Consider the following 17,418-nt stretch of genomic DNA (forward strand, 5'->3'; position numbering starts at 1 on the left):
TCAGTTTTTCATGTAGAAAAAGAAGGCCACAGGAAGGCCACAGTTAGGTAACCCCAGAGCCTTCTCTTCTTCAGGCTAAACAATCTTATACACTTTGTTCTAGTAACAGGACAAGTACCTGAAAGGCTTGGCTTATCCTGGGCCTTTGTTCTCTGCATTTTGCTCTTCCCTTTTTTTTAAATTTTATTTATTTTTTGATGGAACTCATTTTGTACCATGAAAAGTGTGGCCAAAACCATAAGGAAGACTTAAATACTGGAAGCGCTTGGGTGTTCTTATATCTCACCTGCAGATCACTTCTTTGGCTTCCACAGTACTCTGTTCAGCAGGGAGATGGGCGTGCAAGACCCAGGCTGAGAGTATTACTTGGAGTTTTATAAACCTGATCCCAATTTACACACTATTGCCTCACATAAAGGGGGATTAGACATCGGAATGGGCCGTCCATGGAGGTGGTGGACTCACTGTCCCTGGAGGTATTTAAGAGAAGACTGTATGTGGCACGTGTCTGGTTGACATGGCGGTGATCACAGGTTGGGCTCGTTGATGTCAGAGGTCTTTTCCAACCTAATTGATTTTGTGATTCTTTGTTCCTGTTTATAGTTACCTGTTACTCAACCAACCATTGGGCAATGCTAACACACCCACCCGCATCTCAGTTTACTGGACATTAGATGTTATTAGGTTCTAATAACAACTCGGCTCTCTCTCGAATGCAAAGACTTGGCCGTAAAGCCCAGCCTTATGAAGAAAGAAAGGAAAATTGCTATTTATCTTGTGAGGTGGGAGGGGCCTCGCGAGGGACCGGGGGCGTGTGTCGCCATGGCAACTGGGAGCGTCACGTGGGCCCCGCGCGCCGCTTCCGGCCGCCCTCTCACCCCAAGATGGCGGCGCCCGTGGGCCCGGTGAAGTTTTGGAAGCCGGGTGAGGGGTGCGGGGGACAGAGTCCCGGGCCGGGCCGGCCGTGGTGTGAGGGGTGCGGGGGACAGAGCCCCGGGCCGGGCTGGCCGTGGTGTGAGGGGTGCGGGGACAGCCCCGTTCCGCCGGCCCGCCGCGAAAGCGGGCGGCGTAGCCCCTCTCGGCTCTTTGGGGTTGCTGGAGCGTGTCCAGCGAAGGGCATCAAGACTTGTGAAAGGAGTAGAGAATGTGTCTTATGAGGAGCGGCTGAAGGAGTTGGGTTTGTTTAGTCTCGAGAAAAGGAGGTTCAAGGGGACCTCATCTCTCTCTACAACTACCTGAAAGAAGGTTGTAGAGGGGTGGGGGCCGATCTCGTCTGTCGTGCCTGCAGTAAGAGGACAAGGGGAAATGGCCTTAAGCTGAGACAGGAGAGACTCAGATTAGGTGATCATTCCCCTCAGCGCCGGGAAGGCCATTACAAGGAATGGTAGGTTGGCTCGGGAGGACATGGACTTGCAGAAGGAGAGACAAAAAGTGAAGGGCCATGAAGATAGTTGAGAGAATGGAGTGTGCAACGTGCAATGGGAGACTGAGGGAGCTGGGACTGCGCAGCTTGGAAAAGAGCAGTCTCAGGAGGATCTTTTCAGTGTATATAAATACCTGATGGGGGGGTAAAGAAGGTGGAGCCAGATTGTTCTTGGTAGTGCTTAAGCTGAAATAGGGGAAAGTCAGCTTAAACAGGAGAAAAACCTCTTGTGTGGCCAGGTTCTGGAACAAGCAGTCAGGCAGGCTGGGAGGTCTCCAACCCCACTGAAGGAGGACCTGAGCATTCCGTGTAAGTGACCCTGTGGTAAGCAAGGTCAAGACCCAAGTCCAGAAGGTCTCCAGAGGTCCCTGCCAGCCTCTGCTGGGCCGTGACTCAGTGATCATTCCCTCAGGATTTGGGCAGCTCTATGCATTCCCCTTATCCCACAGGGGAGCCTAATGGGTCTGAGTCTGGTAACTTTTTTAAATTGGTCACCTCAAAGCTTTTCTAGAGGCAAGATTAGTTTAGCAAACACCTTCTTAATTATTTGAATATTATGATAATATATGTATATATACTATATATACATATATATAGTAATATGCTGACAGTGGTGTATTAAAAAAAACACAGAAAAGGCTGTGAAAGAAAACCAGTGGGTGATGAGAAGCAATATCTGTTAACTTAATTGATTTGTCAAGATCCACATATTCAAGTCCTTGGCTCTTAACTTCCCCATCTGTCCTGGGGAGTGAACAGTTATTGGAATCATTGCTAATCACTCTTATAATTGGATCAGTTTGCTATAAAACTGCTTGGCAGCTCTGAATAGGGACTAACTGTTTTTAAGCAGTTGGAGAAGCCCAAGTAGGCAAATCCTGCAAAACTGGGGAATCTTTCTCTTTGCTCTCAGACTTTCCCAGTTGAATCTGCAGTTGGAGATGACACATTCTGTTATTGAGATGAGTTTTTGTTTCTAGTTCACTTTCATGATTCAGCATTTTCAGCTGTCAATAGTTTTAAGATAACCTGCAGCAGGAATAAATCAGGTTTCAGTGCCTGAGGTAAATTCAGAGCTGAAGTGAGGGACTTATCCCAAAAGTGGGCAAGGCTGAATGTTTATGCAGTTGATGTTAGTCAAGGGAAGTTCTGTTACATGTCTGACTGACTTAAAATCCATGGACATATTTCTGAGAAGGATATTGAAGGTATATCTGAACTGGTGCACAGAAAAAGAAGAAAGTTCTGAAGATCTTGCTCTATATTTTACTTATGTGCTTTTTTTCCTCCTGTTTCTTTTAAATAGAAAGATTGGGGGTTTTTTGTGCTGCCACCTATGATTCCTCCTTGTAAGAAACATGTTTATTTTGGCTGTATTGTGATGCAGTAAACAGAAGTGTTTTCTTCCAGTTAAAATTTACTTCTGCCATGTAGGCACGGAAGGCCCTGGTGTCGGTGTGTCAGAGGAGAGACAGAGCCCTGCCGAGAGCAGTGCCGTGACCATCATCTATAATCCTTATGCATCCCTTTCTATTGAACAGCAAAGACAAAAGCTGCCTGTTTTTAAGGTACAGGAGTTCTTTTTGGTTTATTGAATCTGTTTTATGATGTCTGGCTCTTACATCTTTATTTTGAAAGAGCAGTATAGAATCACTTTGCAACATAAAATAATAATTTTATGACCATAATTTTATGCTCTCTAGTGGAATTGATCGTTCTGTTTGACAACTGTAACTGACAGTTTTAAGGGCTTTGTTGATGTATATTATTTACTAAATATTGTACATGCCATTTATAGATTTTAAAGGACTGTTTAACTTTTGGCAGTGAGCTCCATGTAAAAGGAAGTTACTGTGTCTGTTAGATATATAAATATTGTAATTTTAATCATTTTCTTATTTTTATACTGTTTTTATGTTGAAATGTCATCTCTTTCAGCTAAGAAATCATATACTTTACCTAGTGGAGAACTATCAGACTCTGGTGCTTATTGGGGAAACAGGTTGTGGGAAATCAACGCAGATTCCACAGGTAAGTGTCTGTTTAGCTTGGTAAAATCAGGTATTCTCCCAGGGGATTTTACATGAAATAATAAACAGGACCAGGAAGAAGCACGTAGTGTGGAGAACTAACACCTTGTTGTATCCACACCATGAGCAGTGCCTTTCTTACCCCCACTGTTTGTTGCAGTACCTGGCAGAAGCTGGCTGGACAGCTGAAGGAAGAATTGTTGGAGTGACACAACCTCGTCGGGTTGCTGCTGTTTCAGTGAGTGTCCAGATTTTCCCACTGTGTTGTTCATTGTAACCTCCAGTTTATTTGGTTTTGCTGAATAGCAGGAATCACAACTGCATGAGGTCCTGAATGAATAGACTCTTCTGCTTATCTTCCTCACAGAGTTGCTGGTGTTATACTCTAAATGCAACCTGATTAGTGGGTCTTGCCAAACATTCCAAGTCCAGAATTGCAGATGTAGAAGCTTTGAAGTAAAATTGAGTGATGTTAGCAGAACTGTGTATGGAAATTAGGGCTGCACAGGGCTGAGCTGTTATTGATTTGGGACTAGAACTGTGCTTGTGTGACCCTTATCTTCTTTTGCAAGGTGAAGCAGTGATGCAAAGCTGTGTGAAGTAACGTATCAGTGGAAGAAAGAAGGGGTTGTGTACCTAGCAAATCAAAGTTTTTTTAATCTTTGTTCTGTGTTTTTTGTTGCGTTTGCGGGGTGTGGATTTTTCTCTTTCCCCTTGTAAAAGTGTTGGGCAAAAAAGAAACAGTTTTATTGTGAGAAATCTTTGCATATACGTGGTATGTCTTGGAGAGCATAATGTCAGCTGGATGTGCTTGGAGAAGGAGGAGATGCTGAGGGCAGTGACTTGTGCTCTCTGCTAATAGTCTGCATCCAGTGCTCCTTGTCTTCATAACTGCTGCCAGACACTGACTTCGTGGGTGAAGTTTCTGCTGCAGTGTTCTTTTTGTACACAGAACTGAGGTGCCATCCTGAACCTCTCATTTTGCCTGTTCTTTAGAATATAATAAAGTGTATCTGCAACAAATCAGCTTCTACCTCTGGTAAAAATGTAGTAGATTGAGCAGCTGTACAATTTGCCCTTTTAAATCATCCTGTATTTTTTGACCAGATCCAAAATGGTAAAGGAACACTCTCTAGCAGTGCTCTGCATCTTGTGCTTTCAGTCTGCCTGCAGTGTCCTCCCTTTTCTCCTTCATAGACATCCAGCTGACAGAGCACAGTTCTACAGGAGATGTTGTGTGTGCTGCAAATGACTTCTCACAGCAAACTCAACTCTCTTTTCCCTTTCATATCTTACACATTATTTTTAAGCCTGAAATAAAAAGATTATTCAATTCAGGCTTAGTATATAGACACAGTAGGATTATTCTTTAAGAATTTTGTTGCAAACAGCCTGGACTCTGGCTGTTGCAGGGAGATGAGAAATATAGTTGATGATTTATTGCTTTGTCTTGAACTGAAGGTGATCTTTCATCTTCATAGGTGACTTATCTGCTCTCCCATGGAGGTTGTCACAAACAAAGACAGGTCATTGCAAAGGTATAAGGCATAGTTTAGAAATTCCTGAACTTTTGCTTGTGTTACCCAGGCTGACAATTATCCTGAATTCTTGGGCTGAAAGTGATGGAGTGATAACATTCCAAGTGAGCTAATGAATTCACTCCCTGTTCATATGGCTTAGAGTGTCACTCAACTGAAAGTAGCTTGTTCTTGGAATTCTGCTGGGATTAATGTATGTATTGTGAAGTTTTATTTTGTATTTAGATGTCTTTGTAGCTTGTTTATAATAACCTCTTCTCTCAGGTTGCAGGCCGAGTTGCTGATGAAAGAGGTGCAGTGCTGGGACATGAAGTTGGATATTGCATTCGGTTTGATGACTGCACAGATCCACAGGCTACAAGAATTAAGGTGAAACATGAACAGTGTGTGGTTGCTCTGAGAGGTTTGGCTGAAACTCTTCAAGTACTTTTGCAAAATTAATGAGAACTTTGTGATGCCCAGTCAAGAGAATAGGTAGCATTTCAGCTTTCCAGCTGGGTACCCTAAAAGTGTGCTCGAAATGACTGTGGCTGTCCAAACCTTAATAAAGTGAGTACATGTTCTATTCTGATAGTCTGACAAGCACCATCTAAAAGGCATTTTCAAGGTATGGCCAACTGTTGGCTCTGTGCTGGTGTGACCTGCACATCACTCAAGGTCATAGTGAAAGGCTGCAATGAATCACAGATAAAAAGTATCCTCCCCCCCCTAAAAATAGATTTGGATTAAAAGCACAGATAAAACCCAAGATGAGTAGGCTAACTGAGATAATTTGGTGTGGATTAAATACAGCTTTGCAGCTGTTCTTCAGTGCTGTGAGCAATGTTAATGCTGCTTGTGTTGGTACAGAAGAGGGTTTATGTTTTAGTTGTGCTGGAACAGCAGTGATGATGAATGAGAAAATTTGCTTTTTGATTATTTTTTTTTTTCTGAGGCTGGTATCCCTTTTACAGTGAAAGAAATTGAGATGCTTGTTCACAAATTGCAGTTTTTTTTGGTTTTTTGGCACGTGATGATTTATTCATTTAGAGTTGGAAATTTGGAGGGTTTTACCACCAGTTCTGGCCTAGTTCAAGGCCACAGTTGGAGTCACAGTTCAAACTACCTTTTGGTGGCTGTATAAGGCTGGTTTGTTTCCACTGTCCAGTAGCAATAAAGTATTGAAATGTTGCGTTTTATTGAAATGTTAAGGTTTGTGTTCTGGTCAGGAGTGTGGGGTAGATATTAAGGAGCTAGCTTTGAGAGAGCCCAGACTGGGTTGGCACACAGGATGTTACTGATGGAGCAGGTTTAGCCAGGTACAGACAAGAGTGAAGAAACTTCTATTGCCATCCAGTGCTGTCAATCTGATTTATTTTTAAGAACAAAAACAACTAACTTCAGAAATTCCATACTGATTAAAAAGCAATCACTCTGCTTATCTCTGTGTTAGCACTCAGAAATACATATTTGGCTTCCATAGCTGAAAATGAATCAATTTAATAGAACATAAGAAAATTAAAGGCAAGGAAAAATTTAGGCAAAACCCAAGAAAATCATCTTTAAAACTTACATGGCTGATCAAGGCTACCGAAGAGGGATTTTTTTTTACATTTTTCTTTGTATTCATTTTTAGTTTCTAACTGATGGTATGTTGGTGAGGGAGATGATGGCTGATCCTTTATTAACAAGATACAGGTAAGGAAACATGAAATGAATGCTTGCTGAAGTGTTATTTGGTAAACAACTGCATTCTTTTAGCTGTTATTATAGTGGTTATTATAGATTATTAGTGGCTATTAAATACCTCAAAATGTGAAAATTATTGTAGTTGTTTGACTTTTTATGTTGTAAAGACTGTTTGAAAATCAGTTGATCATTGTAGCACCAAACCCAGTAGGATCTTATGCTGTGGTTTTGGAACAAAAGCTAAATGGGCCTCATGGAGCCTGCATTGCTTAATTTGATAGTTCTAAATTCACTTTTTCTTTCTGATGCTAACAAATTTTTAAAAATCAACAAAACCCCCAGGCTTTTCTGGTATCTAGAAGACTGATGCAGTACAGTAAACATAGACCTTTTTCTCTTCTACCTCTTTCCAAAAACTAAAGACCAGTGTGTATGTACCATGTGGTGTTATCTACATTTTTCTCCCTGTTTCATTGCTGCAAGTCTTTTTAACTTCCAGCTTTTTAAGTGGATTTGAACAGTAGTAGTCCACCAGCAGATTTCAAATAATGGTATTTCTAGAAGATAGGAAGACACTGATTCTAGTGTCAATCAAATAATTTCCAAAATCTTATCTTTCTGCTTTATTCACAGTGTCCTCATGCTGGATGAAGCTCATGAAAGGACTCTTTATACAGATATTGCCATTGGCTTACTAAAAAAGGTTATTCTCTTTTAATTCACAGTTCTCTGTAATTTTTATTCTTTAATTTTAATACAGTTCTCTGTAACTGTTTTAATTTTCATACTTTTCATGAAACTTCTGATCCTGATGGCTAATAAGTGAATCCATTTGAGGGAGGGTGATTGCTACTTCCTCATTTATCCTGCAGCTTATTTTACATGTCCACTCAGGATCCTCGGTGTCCTCCCCCTGATGCTGAAATCTCTCCTTAGATGATGATCCCAGAAAGACAGTGTTCATTCTGCTGCTGCTGATCATGTGAAGTGATCTGATAGGAGGTTGTTGCCAACTTTCAATCTACTAAAGATCTGACTCCCACCAGAATTTAAGAGTAAATTACAATGATAACAGACTGAATTCCTTTAAAATGAAAATATAAAACTCCAAACAGTCATCAGGTTTTTAGGTCTATAGGGTGATATGGGTGCTTCATTCATCAGCTGTCTTGTAGTTTCCAAGTATTTTTACAGAGAAGTTTCTGGTAATCTGGATGCTCTAAAACTTGGTTCTAGCCTTGTGTCTTAGAAAATAGTTTTGACTCTGGTTGTTGTTGGTCTCTGTCCCAGGTTCAGAAGAAGCGTGGGGATCTTCGACTCATTGTGGCTTCAGCCACCTTGGATGCAGAGGTACAGCTTATGGATTTGGTGTGAAATGAAGTGACCTTAAATGGCATCTCCACTGCTTTTTGTTCTCTGTGCTGCTTGTGAAGCATCACTGTGAACTGGAGAGGAAGGAGTGCAGGAAAAAGCCCTGCTGTGGTTAAATTGCTGTGTTTGATTTTCATTTATTAGCAAACCTGGAATTGAGTTTAAATATGAACCTGCTTTTCATATGCTGATACCTCCTTTCTTCTTGGTGGTTGTGGTGTATAAAAAGATGTTCTCTTGGCTTAATCTTGACATCAGTTTAGTTCTGATTCGAGTGACCATAGACCAGTAAAAATAAGTGATAAATGAGTAGATTTAATTTCACTGAGATCTTACTAGTTCCCTGATTGGCTTGTAGCCTGTAGAAACTTAAGTAATGTACTAAAAACATCGTTAATTTAATTTTGAGTGTGAACAGAAGAATTCTCTTACATCTGAGCAGTGTTTCATCCAGCCCTGTGTTCTGTCTGTCGCAGCAGCAACAACAGGAGCTGCTGTTTAGGGAGAGCACATGAGCCTGTGCCCCTGGTGTGAGTCTGTTCTCTCTGAGCTGCCTCAGCATCTGCAGTGGTTGTAATAGTGATATTAGACAGCACATTCTTGCTGTTTTCTTCTAGTATGTGTTTATGGACCTGCTGTTTGCTAATTTGTCTTTGCTTCTGCTCCATGGAGCTCTAAGTGAGAGCAGTTTTCAGAAGTTTGCCACCTGCTGTCTAATGAAGTACTTTATTTAATTTCTTTCAAACCTGCTAGTATCATCAAGGATCTCCTAGTTCTAGTAGTGTGGGATTTGTATTTAAAAAAAAACCCACCCCAAACCCCAGTTTTACATTTAGTTTGTCACCTTTGATTCTGTAAACCTCTGCTGTGTGTCTTCTCAACCTTCTGATCCCCAAGCACAGCCCCAGCCTTTTCAGTCTCTCCTCATAAGGCAGCTACTCCATCTCCTCTTTCACATCCGTTCCTTTTTTCCATACTTCTCCTAACTCTGCTGTCCTTAATGAGATGTGGTGGTGAGAGTGCATATAGCACTGAAGATGTAGGTACCCTGAGACTTCCTTAAGTGGCAAGTACCATATGCCATAAATGTTGATAATATGTTGTGCTTTGGTAGTGCTTTGCATTATAATGCAAAATTTTAACTGCCAGAAATCACCTTTCAAATAATTTACAGTTAATATGAAAGTAAGTTAAAAGGAGCAAAATGATTGGTGTGACCATATAAACATTTGTTTAATACAGAAAGTTGATGGTTATCTCTATAGCGGTTGTAAAAGTTGAGATGAATTATTTGTGTACTTAAGTTCATTCTTTTGCTGTTATTTATTGAAAATACTTCGTGGCAATAAATCTAAATTTATGAAGGTGTCTCAGAAAATAAATAGAAAAATCAAAAACTTACGTAAATCTGCCTAACTCTGCTTTTACTAAGGGAAATCTTAGTGTTCAGTAAGAGCTGGAAAATCATTCAGCCAAAAATGGATGAGACTATACAAACCCTACCCAAAACTTTTCTCACCAATCATTTAAGTTCTTCTTAGCTTTGACTTTGTTAATGTGATAGATCCAACAAGATTTGGATTTTTGCTTCTTAAAGTAATAAACATGCAAGACTGTATTTGTTCTATACACCTGAACCCCAGGGAGAATAGAAGGCAAAAAAATCAACCTTTCACATTTTTTAGTTGGTACTGTCAAATTTATGAAGTAAACATCCAAGTAGTAATTTAACTGCTTCATGGCTTTAGGTATCTCCGTCAATTCCTCCAATTATCAAACTGGAAGTGGTTTTGTTTTTATTTTAACACAGAAATTCAGGGATTTCTTTAATCAAAATGATACCAGTGACCCAAGCAAAGATACCAGTGTGATCCTTACTGTGGAGGGGAGGACATTTCCAGTGGACATCTTTTACCTACAGAGGTGTGTTCCTGTCTGATCTTGTCAGTGGGGAGATGCAACTGTGGTATCGTTTTGTCTGGGTTAGAGCTCAGAAATTCCCAGACCAATGTAAGGAAGGCATACAATTCAGTTTGGGAAACATGTGGATATTGCTCATACCAGGAGACATGTTTTAAAGCTTGCTGTGGTATAAAAGATATAAATCAGTTGCTGAAGGCTGGTTGCCAAGGATGCACCATGAGCTAAATGTGGTGTGGGTGATGTCTGGTGTCCAAAGCTGCTCTGTTCTTTTTCTGCTCATGTCTCTGCTGTTTTCTCTCCCTGTAGCCCTGTTCCAGACTACATAAAATCAACTGTGGAAACTACAATGAAAATTCACCAGATGGAGAATGATGGTGATATACTGGCATTTTTAACTGGCCAGGTATAGACATCATCAATTCTTTCTTGTTTTACTGTGCTGTATTGTGGGCTTTGTGAAGCCTCCTCAGTCTCCTGCTTTCCTTAGTTGTGCTTACTTTAATCTTGGTAAAGATGACAAACATTTCTGTATTGATGGGGGCAAAATTAGATGAGTCCCAAAGACTTACAGAAAAAGTATGGCCTAAATTTATCAAAGCTAGTGATGGATGATAGTTTTTCTCATTTAATGCTGTATTTTTTCAGCCTTGTTACTGAGTGGAGCAGTGTATGGTTTGTTGGTGCCAGTCACACATACACAGCTGTTAAATTGACAGTGAGTTATCATTAATAGTTAAAGTGAATGGAATTTACATTTGTTAGGCTTAGCATCTGAAATGTTTGACAGGAAAACAAATTGCTATGAGATAAAAATTTACTGGTTTCTTCTGCTCTATTTATGCTTGTCAGCTCACTTTGCAGCTGAAAAGAGCAAATGGGAAGTAACTTATCATTTTTCCAGTGAGGAGCCACCTTGAAGAGCTTCAAAACCATCTTGCATATTTTCAAAAGAAAGTCCTTATTCCCATTATTGATTTAACTTTGGAAGAATGAATTTGATACCTCATGTTTGAACATTTTGTTGTATGTGTTAAAGAGTGAGATGCCACAGTTGAGATTAAATGTGAAGTTGAGCAATAGGTGTCAGTGCTGTTCCTGTGTCATTCCCGATCCAGTCCCACAGCATTCTGCACTGTGAGATAGACAGGAAAATATACCTGCTTTCTCCTGAACTTTGTTCAATCCTCCCCTTGTGATTTTGCTCGTGTATTTGTGGTGTGACATTGTCTCAAATAACAAAAAACATAAGTATTTATATATAGGTATATTTAATATGAATAGCAATTTATGTAAGAACATTTAAACATTGAAGGAGCTAGTCAAATCCTGGAGTTTGGACAAGTAAAATAATAGTATTTTTGTGTATTTAGGTGATAGCTATGTGAATATTAAAGTGAAACCTCTCTCTTTCTGTGCCCTGTGCTGCTCTGGCTCTAGGAGGAAGTGGAGACTGTTGTTTCCATGCTCATAGAACAGGCTCGGGCCCTTGCTCGCACTGGAATGAAAAAACACCTCCGTGTTCTCCCCATGTACGCTGGGCTGCCTTCTCCTGAGCAAATGAAAGTGTTTGAGAGAGTCCCTCACACTGTCAGGAAGGTGAGGCTATTGTTGGGTCTCAGTTTCTACCACCCAGAAGGGTGTCTGCGTCACACAGATTGGATTTATCAGGTTCACATCATGGGACTATTGCAAATGCTTATCGAGGGAGACTTTCTGCATCTCCCAACACTGCCTGGCAGTTTTCAAGCTGGTGAACCAAGAACACGTTCCCTGGCTTCCCTTTTCATATTTGATCCCTCCTACACATGTCAGCTCTAAGTCTCCCATCTACCTCATCAACTTTGCAATTTTTAAGCGTCTTCATACAACTTTGTAGTTGTCTTTATCCAGTTGCATCTTCTTACACTCTGAACTCCTCTGCTTTTACCTTTTTGTATTTTTTTTTTTTGTGATCTAAAAGTCTGTGGCTGTTTTCCACCAGTAATGGAAGATTTAGTGCCAGAGCAGGTAAGTGCCGTTGTTTCACCTAAGAAACAAGATAAAACTTGATTTTAGTAGAAAAAAAGCTTTGTTTTGACTTCTGCAAGTCTTGTTTGGACATGTAATGTCACAGGAGTGTATAATTGGGTATGATTAGTGCTTTCTGCTTAGGCAGGGCCTGTGTTGGGGCTGAAATAAGCTGACAAAACTACTCTGGCGTGACTTGATAAAATTCTTATACCTGCTGGAGGCTGATAAGTGAAATTGTTCATCTGGCATGGGAGAATATTGAATATAAATACTTCTTTTCTCTCCAGGATATGACATTAGTCAATTAACTTTCAAGATCTACTTCTTAATTTCAGGTGAAATAAGGATTAAATTTCACACTGTCTGGGAACAACTATTTTTAATATTTTAGGACATAACTATAAGTTAATCTCTGCAAGAATGCTGAACATGGAATGCTTGATCAACTTTGTTCTCTTTCTATCCCCCACCTCACTCCAGTGTACAAGGAACAGTTCAGTATAACTGAGAAGCAGAAAGAAAATATTTTTAGTTTGCTACATGAGAACACTTGATTTACAGTCAGTTAATCTTTTTCTCTGCAAACACTGCCAATGATTTTCTCTGCAAACTCTGCCAAGTTCTTTTTATGAAGAGAGAATAAATTTGAATAAGAAACTGATTGTGAAGCTGTGAAAACTGGGCTTATTTCAAGCTGACAGCTCTTTCTGCTTCTTGTACTGTATCCTTTGGTACTCTAGAGTGTTTAGTGGAACTGCCATGTCTGAGGCCTTTCACTTGGCTTGTATTTGAGCCCTGGTGCACTGGTGCAAAGGCCTGCTGTAATGGAGGTTGGGGAGTTCAGTGTCCTCGCTGTGTCCGTGTTTGCAGGTGATCGTCGCCACCAACATCGCTGAGACCTCCATCACAGTTCATGGCATTGCATTTGTGATTGACTGTGGCTTTGTGAAGCTCCGGGCCTACAACCCCAAAACAGCCATCGAGTGCCTGGTGGTGGTGCCCGTGTCCAAAGCCTCTGCCAACCAGCGGGCAGGACGCGCGGGGCGGAACCGCTCCGGGAAGTGCTACCGCCTGTACACAGGTCAGGGCCAGGAGGGGGGGAAGGGGAACTTGCTGCTCTGACTGCTGTTTTTAGTCACAATGGTTTTCATTTTAGTGTTAGATTAAGGAGAACTAAACTGTGTTTGTTCTTTCATCAAGAGAAAGAAATTTCCCTTTGTTATTCCTCTGGCTTATTTAGAAATACATTGTTCATATGTGCTAAGCATTGGAAACTGAATCCTTTTATGAATCAGAAGCACAAATTGAGCAGGGTCAGCAATTAGCAACCTGTTATGTTAATACAACTCTTAAAGAAGTTTGTTCTTTAATGATTTTTGGTTTCTGAGCAGTGGCTTCAATTTATAATATTCACCAGGGATGCTTTCTTTAACTAAAGTCTCCATTAGACTGTGCATATAACAAAAAGGCTCTGGAAATACTTTAGATAACTGAGGGAGAACTTCTTTTTGTCTCTTTTTTTTCCTAGGAATAGCAGCCAACCCCAAATTCTTCCCTTAAATCAATGACCCTGGCACTGTACAAAAATTACTGTTACAAATGAATCTCTTGGCCCCTTGCAGTGTCCAGAAAGCTGCAGTCCAAGTGTCTGTTCTCAGCTGTTTGATGAAAAAAGGCTTTGCAGCTGAGCACTGCCATTGCTGATGTGCCTCAGGTCCCCTTTAGTTCTACTGGAGCTTTAAGACTGAGAGAGATCAAGCATTTTCCTTTAAAATGTGTATGTGCTTGCCAGCAGTTGCCACATTAAACCAAGATGTGACTTATAGTCTTAATTTATGTGTTGAGTAAGAATCAGGAGACAATGTGTGCTGGATAACATCCCAAGCTTACATAGCTTTGGGAGTGTTTTACTGGAGAAACTGTGACTACACTGAAGATATTTTTGTGTGCTCAAGGGCTGGTCTAGTGAGTGTTTTAAGGAGCAATTTAAAGGAGGAAAAATAGAAAAGAGAAGACAGTGCACTGAATGGAAAACAGCAGAGAAATGTACACTGTCTTTATCTCAGGGAAGGTTTGAGATAGACCAGAGACAGAAAAGAGTTCTGTAGAAATGAAAATAATGTAGCATGTGCCTTTTTCTTCACTGCAGAAGAGTCAATGGAAGGTAAAAGGCTTTTGACCTTATATGAACTATTTTTCCAGACTTAGACTTTATAGTGAATGTGCTTTTAAAAAGGCATTCTTAAATAAAATGTTTTTTTAATCCTTAATCTCTATTTTAAATATGTATTCTAAACCTCCTTTTGTTTGAGTAGTTACCAAAAATAGTGTCCTTATACTGAAAACATGCTGGTTTTGAACTTGTCCGTGTCCCTTCTTTAAAAAAACCTTTTTTGTAGCATTTTGCACTCCGCCTTTTATTTTCTGACAAAAACATTACACAGGAGAGAAATAAAGCATTTCCAGATTCCTGCAAAGAATTTATAGCATTTTATATTGAGATAGGGGTGGGTCAGCTACAGAAAGAGCAGTGTAGCCAAACCTATTGAATTTCTATTTAAATTAAAGTATCATAAAATCATAAAATTGGAGAAAGATCATCTTTGGGTTAGAGATCGTCTTTTAACACTTGTTAAGTATTCATTTGTGAGTTCATGTGTATAATTTAAACTTGAAATGGGTCTGACTCTGTCGTGTTGAGTGCACAGAGTGGGAGTTGAAGCTCAGTTTCCAGTTGCTTTGTTTTCTCTCACAACAGAGGAGGACTTTGAGAAGCTGCCCAAGGCCACGGTGCCGGAGATGCAGCGCAGTAACCTGGCACCCGTCATCCTGCAGCTGAAGGCTTTGGGCATCGACAATGTCCTCAGGTTCCCCTTCCTTTCGGTGAGTCCCAGGCTCTGTAATCTTTCCTTGGGGTGAAGAAAGATCACTGGATGACTTGCTGATTATCCAGAGAACTATTCACTGTACAGATTTGAAAGCACAGCTCACTGTCCCCTGTCAGGCAGCAAAGTGGGCTTCTGGGAATCAATAGTGCCAATAACCTGTGTGACAACTTAAAAATGATTGTTCCTGTTCCAGACTTTGCTGTTAGAAGTGTTGAGAAGTCAGGGAAGTCTTAGAAAGACAAACTGTGAGGTTCTGTAGAACTGTAGCTATAGTCCCTTTGCACTGAATTTGTGAAGAAGGGAGTGAAAGCTCTTTCTTCATTTCGCAGAAATAGAAAGGTTGGTAGTTAAACAAGGATTTTGTAAAAGAGGAGAAGATGTATGAATTTTTATGAAAACTCATGTGTTTTATGCTGATAACTTTAATAAATGCACATTTTCTCTTCACAGCCACCTCCTGCACAGTCAATGGTGCAAGCTTTAGAGTTGCTGTATGCTTTAGGAGGTGAGAACATTATGCTTTGCTTTATTTGCAGTTTTATTACAGGGGTTATGAAAAAAATTGTAATTTGTATTTGGTGATTGGATGGGCATTAATCAAGCTTTCATGTGAGCACTGTGCTTTGAAAAAGAGGAACACAGCCCTGACTGGGGGAAGCTTTTTGTTGGTGGATTTTTAAAGTGTACCTCAGTCTCTTCTGGATTTACTTTTCCTTGTAAGCAATCAAAAGGCAGCAGTAACATTCTTTGAGGAACTGGAAATGTATTGCATAGATATAAACTAGAATTGAACTGTTTAGATTGGGTACATGAGTATTTATAGCTATCTTCTGTGTATTTCCTTGCAATTTCGGGGGGGGAAACCAACTCCTTGGTAGGAGCAGGGCTCTGAGCTGATGGGGGTGTTTGTTCACAGGCAGATCCTATTTGTGTTTCTTTGGTCCATACAGAGTGTATGAAGATACAAAGGGAGTTTGGACACTAATTAGAGCAGTACAGGAACCAGACACTAAATTTACCTGCATCCAATTAGATAAGATGTTAGATACTCAAGCCCTTGGTGTGGTGGTCTTTCATTTCATGTTACTGTGCTGCTGATGGAAACATGTACACTTGCAAGTATAAATAAAGAAAGGTTGAAAGTAAAGGTTTGACTGCTCTTTCAAGATCAAATTGTTTGTAACAATGCAGGATTTAGCAAGGCTAATAGAATCACTTCTTCATTTGTTCCTTGGTGGGACTTTAGAAAGCGTAGTGTGTCTATTGTAAATTTTCCTGTTAGCACCTTTCACTCATTATCTGATCTTGATGTATGTGGTAGAACTCTGCCTAAACATTGTGAGTCAAATCTGATGCTTGAATTTGGGAGAGGCCAGTCCCTGGAGACTGTGCATGAAACCCCACAGAAAGGCTGATTCCCCATGGCTTGGGAAAACAAGTGTTAGTTTTCAACCCTTCTGGTTGCTATGATTTTGAAGGTACTGACAAAAGTTATTAAGAGCTAACCTAATTATAATTTTTAGATGGATTCTAGTCTGTGTCTGCTCTGAATGCAGGATGACTTTTGGCTGTAAAGCTACACCTGCTGCAGTGTAGTGCTGTTGATGTGGTTGGTCCTGCAGCTGAGGCAAAGTTCAAACCCCCAGCAAGTCAAACTGTTATGATTCTGTTAGCTGTGATTACGTGATGCAACCACTAAAAAAAGAATCTGTGATCATTCCTAAAGCCATCACATTTTCTCTGGATGAATTGGAACTGTTTCTCACAGACAGTGTGTGTTTCAGTGCACAGCTTGCTGGCTTTTTGTGCTTTAAATACATGCAGCTTGCAAAGACTCTGCTCAGGTTTTAGTATTGAACTTTTTAGTTATGGACAAGTGAACAGATGCAGACAAACTTCTAATGAAAAGAAGGAAAAATGGACTAACAGATCCTGGGAGCATAATTTAAAATGCTTTTCTACTATTTAGCCATTTAATAGAATATAGTTTTTTTATTCTGTTCTGAGTTGCTAGTCACAGCTTCTTCTCCAGTTCAGTAGAGTCTGAACAACATTCTTGGCGTATGGTTTAGTTGTAGATAGTCCTGCCAGGAGCAGGGAGTTAGACTTGAGCCTTATGGGTGGCTCCCTTCCAACTTGAGATAGTCTTTGATTCTAGGTGTGTTCATTTTGATTTTATTCATTAAGCTGTGGTTGGATGCTTTTAACACTCAAATCACACTGTAGTAATATTTTTTATACACAGTTTTCAGTTCCTTTTACTTGTGGTGAGTGGGATGTATGCTGCCTAACTTTGTTTATAGGAAGAACTGTTATTTTGGGGGGTTTTCTGGCAGCTGTTTAAACTTTTTGAATGCAAGAAACTTAAACCAGAACCTTGACGTGAGACCATGTAATCAAAATGAAGCTCTGTTTGACTTTAGCTCTGTGCTTGTAGTTAATTCAAAGTTAGCAATATTTGCTCCATAATGTAAACATGAGGCAGCATAAAGGAGATTGTGTAAGTTTTGGAAGCTTCCAGAAGTTTGTGGCTATTTTCACATCACTCACAAATGCTGTGTTGTAAC

The 17,418-nt window shown here is 40.2% G+C and overlaps 1 protein-coding gene across 2 annotated transcripts in view; it reads left to right on the plus strand.

The window, feature by feature from the left end:
- The first annotated feature begins 822 nt into the window (after nt 1–822).
- The window catches only part of DHX35 (DEAH-box helicase 35), a 28,160-nt gene continuing 11,564 nt past the window's right edge, over nt 823–17,418 (plus strand). For both annotated transcript variants that reach the window (XM_064673598.1, XM_064673599.1), the window contains exons 1-14: nt 823–924; nt 2,858–2,991; nt 3,362–3,454; nt 3,614–3,691; nt 5,256–5,360; nt 6,607–6,668; nt 7,293–7,362; nt 7,950–8,009; nt 9,841–9,953; nt 10,260–10,356; nt 11,391–11,549; nt 12,834–13,044; nt 14,722–14,846; nt 15,302–15,356. In XM_064673598.1, the coding sequence (XP_064529668.1) occupies nt 885–924; nt 2,858–2,991; nt 3,362–3,454; nt 3,614–3,691; nt 5,256–5,360; nt 6,607–6,668; nt 7,293–7,362; nt 7,950–8,009; nt 9,841–9,953; nt 10,260–10,356; nt 11,391–11,549; nt 12,834–13,044; nt 14,722–14,846; nt 15,302–15,356 (1,402 nt within the window). In that variant the 5' untranslated portion in view covers nt 823–884. The remainder of the gene's footprint in view (nt 925–2,857; nt 2,992–3,361; nt 3,455–3,613; nt 3,692–5,255; nt 5,361–6,606; nt 6,669–7,292; nt 7,363–7,949; nt 8,010–9,840; nt 9,954–10,259; nt 10,357–11,390; nt 11,550–12,833; nt 13,045–14,721; nt 14,847–15,301; nt 15,357–17,418) is intronic.

This window comes from Pseudopipra pipra, chromosome 17, assembly GCF_036250125.1.
Source record: "Pseudopipra pipra isolate bDixPip1 chromosome 17, bDixPip1.hap1, whole genome shotgun sequence".
In the NCBI taxonomy this organism is placed as follows: domain Eukaryota; kingdom Metazoa; phylum Chordata; class Aves; order Passeriformes; family Pipridae; genus Pseudopipra; species Pseudopipra pipra.